The sequence below is a fragment of the Bufo gargarizans genome, chromosome 3 (assembly GCF_014858855.1).
Source record: "Bufo gargarizans isolate SCDJY-AF-19 chromosome 3, ASM1485885v1, whole genome shotgun sequence".
Classification (NCBI taxonomy): Eukaryota; Metazoa; Chordata; class Amphibia; order Anura; family Bufonidae; genus Bufo; species Bufo gargarizans.
Genome location: NC_058082.1, coordinates 250,149,938 through 250,161,098, shown reverse-complemented (window position 1 = coordinate 250,161,098; position 11,161 = coordinate 250,149,938). Strand labels below are relative to the sequence as shown.

The 11,161-nt window shown below is 50.5% G+C and overlaps 1 protein-coding gene across 1 annotated transcript; it reads left to right on the top strand.

The window, feature by feature from the left end:
• Positions 1–5,120: 5,120 nt before the first annotated feature.
• On the top strand, positions 5,121–10,444 carry LOC122931004. Its single transcript, XM_044284842.1, has 2 exons — positions 5,121–6,984; positions 10,115–10,444. Exons 1-2 carry the CDS (start codon positions 5,607–5,609, stop codon positions 10,117–10,119), a joined length of 1,383 nt encoding a protein of 460 aa, XP_044140777.1. The 5' UTR covers positions 5,121–5,606; the 3' UTR covers positions 10,120–10,444.
• The last annotated feature ends 717 nt before the right edge of the window (positions 10,445–11,161 follow it).

Sequence of the window (11,161 nt, the reverse complement as noted above, 5' to 3'; positions counted from 1 at the left end):
ATTCCAGAAATCACTGCACGGGCTCAGGAACATTCCAGAAATCACTGCACGGGCTCAAAAACATTCCAGAAATCACTGCACGGGCTCAGGAACATTCCAGAAATCACTGCACGGGCTCAGGAACATTCCAGAAATAACTGCACGGGCTCAGGAACATTGCAGAAATCACTGCACAGGCTCAGGAACATTCCAGAAATCACTGCACGGGCTCAGGAACACTTCCAGAAATCACTGCACGGGCTCAGGAACATTCCAGAAATAACTGCACGGGCTCAGGAACATTGCAGAAATCACTGCACAGGCTCAGGAACATTCCAGAAATCACTGCACGGGCTCAGCAACACTTCCAGAAATCACTGCACAGGCTCAGGAACATTCCAGAAATCACTGTACGGGCTCAGGAACATTCCAGAAATCACTGTGCGGGCTCAGGAGCATTCCAGAAATCACTGTGCGGGCTCAGGAACATTCCAGAAATAACTGCACGGGCTCAGGAACATTCCAGAAATCACTGCACAGGCTCAGGAACATTCCAGAAATCACTGCGCGGGCTCAGGAACATTCCAGAAACCACAGTGCGTGCTCAGGAACACTTCCAGAAATCACTGCACAGGCTCAGGAACACGTCCAGAAATCACTGCACGGGCTCAGGAACATTCCAGAAATAACTGCACGGGCTCAGGAACATTCCAGAAATCACTGCACAGGCTCAGGAACATTCCAGAAATCACTGCACGGGCTCAGGAACATTCCAGAAACCACAGTGCGTGCTCAGGAACACTTCCAGAAATCACTGCACAGGCTCAGGAACACGTCCAGAAATCACTGCACAGGCTCAGGAACACGTCCAGAAATCACTGCACGGGCTCAGGAACACTTCCAAAAGTCACTGTGCGGGCTCAGGACCATTCCAGAAATCACTGTACGGGCTCAGGAACACTTCCAGAAATCACTGTGCGGACTCAGGAACACTGAAAAAAATTTCTGCGTGCAACGTATGCCCATCTAAAGGACAAAATATCCTGAAAAGATCCGTAAAATCTGGAGAAATCCCCGTGCGGAGGGACAAGGACTGGATGCTCGGGATATACCGGCCCTCAGGCGGCACTTCATTAAAAACAAGCTGATGGCTCAGGAACACCTCCAGAAATCACTGCACGGGCTCAGGAACATTCCAGAAATCACTGTGCGGGCTCAGGAACATTCTAGAAATCACTAGACAGCTCAGGAACATTCCAGAAATCACTGCACAGGCTCAGGAACATTCCAGAAATCACTGCACAGGCTCAGGAACATTCCAGAAATCACTGCACGGGCTCAGCAACACTTCCAGAAATCACTGCACGGGCTCAGGAACATTCCAGAAATAACTGCACAGGCTCAGGAACATTACAGAAATCACTGCACTGGCTCAGGAACATTACAGAAATCACTGCACGGACTCAGGAACATTACAGAAATCACTGCACGGGCTCAGGAACATTCCAGAAATCACTGCACGGGCTCAGGAACATTCCAGAAATCACTGCACAGGCTCAGGAACATTCCAGAAATCACTGCACAGGCTCAGGAACATTCCAGAAATCACTGCACAGGCTCAGGAACATTCCAGAAATCACTGTACGGGCTCAGCAACACTTCCAGAAATCACTGCATGGGCTCAGGAACACGTCCAGAAATCACTGCACGGGCTCAGGAACATTCCAGAAATCACTGTGCGGGCTCAGGAACACTTCCAGAAATCACTGCACAGGCTCAGGAACATTCCAGAAATCACTGTGCGAGCTCAGGAACATTCCAGAAATCACTGTGCGGGCTCAGGAACATTCCAGAAATCACTATGCGGGCTCAGGAACATTCCAGAAAACACTGCACGGGCTCAGGGACATTCCAGAAATGACTGCATAGACTCAGGAACATTTCCAGCAATAGCTGCACGGGCTCAGGAACACTTCCAGATATCACAGTGCCTGCCCCCCAGTTGTGGAGGCCAAAAGACAGGCAGCTCACAACATACAGATTATACAACCACCACTAGAGGGAGCTCACTATATACAGATTATACAACCACCACTAGAGGGAGCTCACTACATACAGATTATACAGCCACCACTAGAGGGAGCTCACTACATACAGATTATACAGCCACCACTAGAGGGAGCTCCCTACATACAGATTATACAGCCACCACTAGAGGGAGCTCACTGCATACAGATCATGCAGCCACCACTAGAGGGAGCTCACTACATACAGATTATACAACCACCACTAGAGGGATCTCACTACATACAGATTATACAGTCACCACTAGAGGGAGCTCACTACATACAGATTATACAGCCACCACTAGGGGGAGCTCACTACATACAGATTATACAGCCACCACTAGAGGGAGCTCACTACATACAGATTATACAGCCACCACTAGGGGGAGCTCATTACATACAGATTATACAGCCACCACTAGAGGCAGCTCACTACATACAGATTATACAGTAACCACTAGAGGGAGCTCACTACATACACATTATACAGCCACCACTAGGGGGAGCTCACTACATACAGATTATACAGCCACCATTAGAGGGAGCTCACTACATACAGATTATACAGCCACCACTAGAGGGAGCTCACTACATACAGATTATACAGCCACCACTAGAGGGAGCTCACTACATACAGATTATACAGTCACCACTAGAGGGAGCTCACTACATACAGATTATACAGCCACCACTAGAGGGAGCTCACTACATACAGATTATACAGCCACCACTAGAGGGAGCTCACTACATACAGATTATACAGCCACCACTAGAGGGAGCTCACTACATACAGATTATACAGCCACCACTAGAGGGAGCTCACTACATACAGATTATACAGCCACCACCAGAGGGAGCTCACTACATACAGCCACCACTAGAGGGAGCTCACTACATACAGATTATACAGCCACCACTAGAGGGAGCTCACTACATACAGATTATACAATCACCACTAGAGGGAGCTCACTACATACAGATTATACAGCCACCACTAGAGGGAGCTCACTACATACAGATTATACAGCCATCACTAGAGGGAGCTCACTACATACAGATTATACAACCACCACTAGAGGGAGCTCACTACGTACAGATTATACAGCCACCACTAGAGGGAGCTCACTACATACAGATTATACAGCCACCACTAGAGGGAGCTCACTACATACAGATTATACAGCCACCACTAGAGGGAGCTCACTACATACAGATTATACAGCCACCACTAGAGGGAGCTCACTACATACAGATTATACAGCCACCACTAGAGGGAGCTCACTACATACAGATTATACAGCTACCACTAGAGGGAGCTCACTACATACAGATTATACAGCCACCACTAGAGGGAGCTCACTACATACAGATTATACAGCCACAACTAGAGGGAGCTCACTACATACAGATTATACAGCCACCATTAGAGGGAGCTCACTACATACAGATTATACAGCCACCACTAGAGGGAGCTCACTACATACAGATTATACAGCTACCACTAGAGGGAGCTCACTACATACAGATTATACAACCACCACTAGAGGGAGCTCACTACGTACAGATTATACAGCCACCACTAGAGGGAGCTCACTACATACAGATTATACAGCCACCACTAGAGGGAGCTCACTACATACAGATTATACAACCACCACTAGAGGGATCTCACTACATACAGATTATACAGCCACCACTAGAGGGAGCTCACTACATACAGATTATACAGCCACCACTAGAGGGAGCTCACTACATACAGATTATACAGCCACCACCAGAGGGAGCTCACTACATACAGCCACCACTAGAGGGAGCTCACTACATACAGATTATACAGCCACCACTAGAGGGAGCTCACTACATACAGATTATACAATCACCACTAGAGGGAGCTCACTACATACAGATTATACAGCCACCACTAGAGGGAGCTCACTACATACAGATTATACAGCCATCACTAGAGGGAGCTCACTACATACAGATTATACAACCACCACTAGAGGGAGCTCACTACGTACAGATTATACAGCCACCACTAGAGGGAGCTCACTACATACAGATTATACAGCCACCACTAGAGGGAGCTCACTACATACAGAATTTACAGCCACCACTAGAGGGAGCTCACTACATACAGATTATACAGCCACCACTAGAGGGAGCTCACTACATACAGATTATACAGCCACCACTAGAGGGAGCTCACTACATACAGATTATACAGCTACCACTAGAGGGAGCTCACTACATACAGATTATACAGCCACCACTAGAGGGAGCTCACTACATACAGATTATACAGCCACCACTAGAGGGAGCTCACTACATACAGATTATACAGCCACCATTAGAGGGAGCTCACTACATACAGATTATACAGCCACCACTAGAGGGAGCTCACTACATACAGATTATACAGCTACCACTAGAGGGAGCTCACTACATACAGATTATACAGCCACCACTAGAGGGAGCTCACTACATACAGATCATACAGCCACCACTAGAGGGAGCTCACTGCATATAGATTATACAGCCACCACTAGGGGGAGCTCACTACATACAGATTATACAGCCACCACTAGAGGGAGCTCACTACATACAGATTATATAGCGACCACTAGAGGGAGCTCACTACATACAGATTATATAGCGACCACTAGAGGGAGCTCACTACATACAGATTATATAGCGACCACTAGAGGGAGCTCACTACATACAGATTATACAGCCACCATTAGAGGGAGCTCACTACATACAGATTTTATTACAAGACCCGGAGGCTCATATTGCTATTCTCCTTCTTTACTCTGACCAATAGCAGCAAAGAACAAATAAAAATATTGACACATGTCATCAGCCCCTCCCCATAGTCTCTCTATAACAGGCCACACCGCCTGCAAATCCTCCTCTTTCTTTGCTGCTGACCGCAGAGATAAGTATTGAGAATTTTCTGTTCATGTCATTATGACTCACATGTATTTATAGTGATACTTTTTGGCTTTGGTTTATCTTGTTTTGGTTTTTTCCCCCCTTTTGGGGCGCTTTGGGGCCATTTATTGCTATATTTATTGCTGTATATATATATATGTGCTTTGGGTTTCTGTTTGTGAACTTGGGTTTTCCCTTGTTTCCTCCTCGCCTGCGGGCATTTAGGAGGTTACTCTGCGCTCCCCTTTAGTTGCGCTCCGTTTATACCCCGCGCTTACTGCGCCCCTCGGTACCCTTCTTCTGCTCCTCCTCCTTTTCTGGCGGGTCTTTTTTCCCGCCGCTTACCTCAGCGCGGCTGCGGCGTCTCCCTCGGCTCTTCCTGGCAGGCGCGCCCGAGATCTCGCGAGATCTCGGGCACTTCCGCTTCCGCTTTGTGACGTCATCGCTATCGGAGCTCCGGCCGCATTGCTGCGTCCTCGGTTTTTCTTGCAGGTTTTGCCTTAGCGATTTCTATCCCTCTACTGGTCTTGGGGCAAATCCCCTCTGCCAGCCTTCCCCATCTAGTGTCCCCTATCATTAATTCTGCAGTTAGCTTATATATTTTTTGCCAGCATTAATAGTGCCATCATGCCTAAGAATGTGCATGCTGCCCAGGGCCCTGCAGAGGAGGATCTTCCTCTAATGGAATTAACCCCTTCAGGGGAAGATGGTCATGCCCCGATCCCTGGCGGTCATGATACGGATTTTCAGGCGTCCATATCTAGCGCCATTGCTGCAGCCATGGGATCTATGACTTCCGCCATCTCCCAGACTATTGCCCAGGCCCTTGCGGCCCATCCAGTTACCTCTCAAACCCCGCAGCCCGTCACGGTGTCCCCACCCACCGGGCCAGTGATTTCTGCCTCCAGAAAAAGGAATAGTATGGGTGATGATGTTTCCACCAATGTTGGCGCGCTTGGTCCGCGCAAGAGAGCCCGTACGCGTCGGGCAGAACGCACGCGGAACTGGAAAAGTGCTAGAGCACTGCAGGAAACGGATACCGATTCTGAGATCGGTTCTGAGGAGGAGGCTTTAGATGACGCCTTTGAGGAGGCAGAGGAGGACCCATCAGGGGTCATGGAAGATAACCCCTTACCCGGGTGCAGCTCCAGGTTTTCGGCAGCAGATGTGTCCTTGACAGACCCATCAGGGGAACCGCTCTTTGACCCGGATTCCCTACACCACCCTCGGTCTGCGGAGTGGTTGCCGTTGGAGCACGTCTCCAAATATTTGGAGGCCCGCGTGCGTTGCCCCCTCTCCAAAGAGGCGCGCAACAAGCTTAGGGCAGAATGCCCCAGACCCATAATCCCGAACAGGGTTTGCGAGACTCCAGTGGTAGACCCCAAAATGACCCAATTCCTCGCCAAATCTGGGTGGAATCCGAGAAAGGGTCTGGAGTCAGCCCTGCGTGCGTGTCAGGACAAGCTCCTGGACATATTTGGCCCACTGGCAAAGATTTTCGACTTGGCCGAGGTTGCCAAGGTCGAGGGTAAGCTGGTAGACCCTCTAGAGCTGCGCGAGTGGGTGCAGCGCGCGATTTGCGTAGCAGGAAACGTTAACACGTCCCTGGCTATTGAACGGCGCAAGGCCATACTTTTCAAGGTTGAGCCTAAACTCTCCAACTTGGCGCTTACCGAAGCCGGTAAGGAGGCACAGGGCCTGCTGTTTGGCGAGTCCTTTATTAAAGACTTAGGTCGGTTCGTCGGTGCGTTTACAGCACTCGATAAGGCCCAAAGTTCATTGAAGCGGGTGTTTCACGGTAGGGTCTCTACCAGGGCCGGCAGTTTCAGGGGCCGTCTGTCCGGCCGTGCCCATTTTCAGTCCCGTGCTACGGGCAGAGGCTCCTTCTCCCAGAGACCTGCGTTCCAGGAGCAGAGGCGAGAGTCATCATCCTTTTTCCCTTCCCGGGGAGGATCCTGGAGGCCTAGAGGATACAGAGGAAACCCTGGTTCCAGACGACCTTATGGTAAGACCGATGCCTCATTTCAATTCTTTGCCTGTTTGTGTAGGGGGCAGACTCCGGCTCTTTTCTCGAGCTTGGTCGCGCATCACCTCGGACCAGTGGATTCTCTCCACGGTCAGGGGTTTCCACATAGAGCTGACATCTTCTCATCTGTCCATTCCGCCCCCACACCCGGCAGTGCTGTCGGTAGAGAGCCGCATACTTGTGGACTCAGAGCTATCAGATCTCTCCCGCAAAGGGGCCATAGAGCCGGCTCCGGCATCCACTGGCGCGGTAATCAGCAACATTTTCTTGGTGGCGAAAAAAGGGGGCCAGCTACGGCCCGTCATCAATTTACGCGCTCTCAACGCGTTCGTCAGGTACCGCCATTTCAAGATGGAGGGCATCCATCTCCTTCGGGACCTACTTCAAGTGGGCGATTGGATGGTCAAGTTGGACCTGAAGGACGCTTATCTTACCGTCCCTGTCGAGGACGCGTCCAGGGACCTTCTATGTTTCCTTTGGAAGGACAGGGTTTGGCGATTTACGTGCCTCCCTTTCGGCCTTTCTTCAGCTCCGTGGTGCTTCACCAAGCTGATGCGCCCTGCTATGGCCTGGCTGCGCAGTCGGGGAGTTCGCCTCATCGTCTATCTGGACGACATCCTGATCATGGCACAGGATCATGCGGTGTTGCTGACTCATCTTCGCTGGACTATGGATCTCCTGTTGGAGCTGGGTTTCCTTCTCAATCAGGAGAAGTCCTGTCTCATCCCGGCTCGCGAGATGGAGTTCCTGGGGTTTCTGGTGGATTCCACGGTGGGGACTCTCAGCCTACCACCGTCCAAGGTTCGATCCATTCGGAAGGAATTGTGCAGAGCCGAGTCGTCCTCCCAGATCCCGTTGCGTCAACTGGCCAGGATCATAGGGCTTCTAGCGTCATCTATCCAGGCGGTCTTCCCAGCCCCACTACATTACCGGGCCCTCCAGCGTCTGAAGATTTCCCACCTCCGGAAAGGAGCTTCCTATGCGGATTGGATTTCCCTGGACGAGGAAACCAAGGAGGAGTTGTCCTGGTGGATCCACAATTTACGAGCTTGGAACGGCAAAGCCATTTTCGGTCATCGTCCGGACTTCGTGGTGGATTCGGATGCCAGCCTGTCGGGCTGGGGAGCTCACTGCGAGGGGATCTCGACCGGAGGCGGCTGGTCAGCGGACGAAGCAGGATTCCATATCAATGCGCTGGAACTGTTGGCAGGTTCGTTCGCAATCAGGAGTTTCACGAGAGACACGGCCAAGGCCTGCATTCAACTTCGCATGGACAACGTGTCGGCAGTGCGTTACATCAATGGCATGGGCGGTACACGTTCCACCATCCTATCTCGGTTGGCGAAGGATTTCTGGGACTACTGTCTGGACAAGGAGTTGATTGTCTTGGCGGAATATCTTCCGGGCGTCCAGAACATTCGGGCAGATTGGAGTTCTCGATATCTCTCCGACTCCAGCGATTGGCAGTTAGATCCAGCGGTGTTCCGGTCCTTAGCGTCTCTTTGGGGGCATTGCTGTATCGACCTGTTTGCCTCCCGCTTGAACACGCAGCTGCCACGTTTCTACAGTTGGCGCCCGGACCCAGAGGCCGAAGCTGTGGACGCGTTCCTGCAGGATTGGTCGCGGGGTCTGCTCTACGCATTCCCCCCCTTCCAACTGATTCCCAGGACCCTGATTCAGGTACGCCGTCATTCAGCGGATCTGGTTCTGCTGGTCCCGTTTTGGACTTCCCAGTCGTGGTTTCCTCACCTTCTGGAGATGATGATAGAGACCCCGTACCTGCTCCCGACTTCTCAGACTCTCCTCCGAGGTCCGAATCACCAGCTGCATCCTCTTCTCCTGGACGGATCTCTGCGCCTGTTGGCGTGTCGAGTTTCAGGGGACCCTGGGAGGTCCCGGGAGTTTCGGGAACAGCTAGAGTCCTTTTGGAGAATGCCTGGGCCCCAGGGACCAGAAGATCTTACAGATCTGCCTGGGGATCTTGGGATCGCTGGTGCGTGGCTAGGAACTTGGATCCCGTTTTGGCACCTGTGACGGAGATCTTGCACTTCCTGTCTTCTCTTTTCGACCAGGGCAAGGCCTATCGCACGATCAGCCTTTTCAGGTCGGCCATTTCTGCGTCCCACCAGGGGTTTGATGGTACTCCTGCGGGGCAACATCCTTTGGTATGCCGTCTATTGCGCGGCTCTCGGATGTCTCGGCCTCCTAGACCCAGATTTTCGGCTACTTGGGACGTGTCTTGTGTCCTTTCCTTTCTATCTTCTTGGCCTCAGAATTCAGACCTGTCCTTGAGGCAACTGTCGGCGAAGCTCGTCACTCTTTTCTGTCTAATTTCCTGCAAGCGGGTGTCCGACGTCCGGGCTTTGGATTATGATGCCCGCTCGTATACTCCGGAGGGGGTCTCCTTTGACATCTCTAGGAGGACCAAGTCTCACATACGCTCAGTCGCTTATCCGGCTTTCCCGGCCTCACCTTCTCTCTGTCCGGTGGAATGCCTCAAGGAGTATGAAGCTCGAACTTCCCTTCATCGTTCACGGGAGTTTCCTCATCTTTTCCTCTCTACCATTCGTCCTTTCGCCCCGGTGTCCACTCCCACGCTGGCTAGGTGGATGAAGTGGATCATGGAATTGGCGGGCGTGGACACTTCCATTTTTTCGGCACATTCCGCTAGGGGGGCATCCGCTACCTCTTTGGCGGTGTCTGGCGCCAGGTTGGAGGACATTTTAAAATTGGCAGACTGGTCCAGAGTGTCCACATTCAGAGAATTTTACTTCCGTCCAGGTCCTCACGTTTTCTCGTCAATCATTGAAAATTTGTCTTAACTTTGAACTCGCAATATGAGCCTCCGGGTCTTGTAATAAAATCAGGTGATTTTCCTATTTCATGACGTAAAGTCATGATTTTATTAAAGACACGGAGGCGAGTATTGCCCACCCTACGTTTTCCCTCCCTATGTGAGTTTAATATTGGAATGATTTTGATTGTATGTCATTTGCATATTGATTTAACTCTATGAGTTTTTTCCTGCGTAGGTTTGTCGCAACCATTTGTTTGTGCGTACCGTGCACCAATTTGCTTCTATCATGGTTCTGTTTTCGCCTTTTTTCAGGTTGAGATCGGTCAGTTCCGTGGTGTCCTTTGTTCTACGTCCTGGTTCGGAGGGTCGGCAGTTCGGTTCCAGCCGGTCATGTGACGTGGACAGCTTCAGGAGGTTCTTCAAGGTTGTTCCTGGTGTTCCTGTTCGCTTCCGGATGGATGGCGCTTTTGTTTCCCAGGCTGTTCCGGTTCCTGGTTGGCGGTTCGGTTGGACTGTTCGGTTTTACAAAGAAAGAGGAGGATTTGCAGGCGGTGTGGCCTGTTATAGAGAGACTATGGGGAGGGGCTGATGACATGTGTCAATATTTTTATTTGTTCTTTGCTGCTATTGGTCAGAGTAAAGAAGGAGAATAGCAATACTCGCCTCCGTGTCTTTAATAAAATCATGACTTTACGTCATGAAATAGGAAAATCACCTGATTATACAGCCACCACTAGAGGGAGCTCACTACATACAGATTATACAGCCACCACTAGAGGGAGCTCACTAAATACAGATTATACAGCCACCACTAGAGGGAGCTCACTACATACAGATTATACAGCCACCACTAGGGGGAGCTCACTACATACAGATTATACAGCCACCACTAGGGGGAGCTCACTACATACAGATTATACAGCCACCACTAGAGGGAGCTCACTATATACAGATTATACAGCCACCACTAGAGGGAGCTCACTACATACAGATTATACAGCTACCACTAGAGGGAGCTCACTACATACAGATTATACAGCCACCACTAGAGGGAGCTCACTACATACAGATCATACAGCCACCACTAGAGGGAGCTCACTGCATATAGATTATACAGCCACCACTAGGGGGAGCTCACTACATACAGATTATACAGCCACCACTAGAGGGAGCTCACTACATACAGATTATATAGCGACCACTAGAGGGAGCTCACTACATACAGATTATATAGCGACCACTAGAGGGAGCTCACTACATACAGATTATATAGCGACCACTAGAGGGAGCAAACTACATACAGATTATACAGCCACCACTAGGGGGAGCTCACTACATACAGATTATACAACCACCACT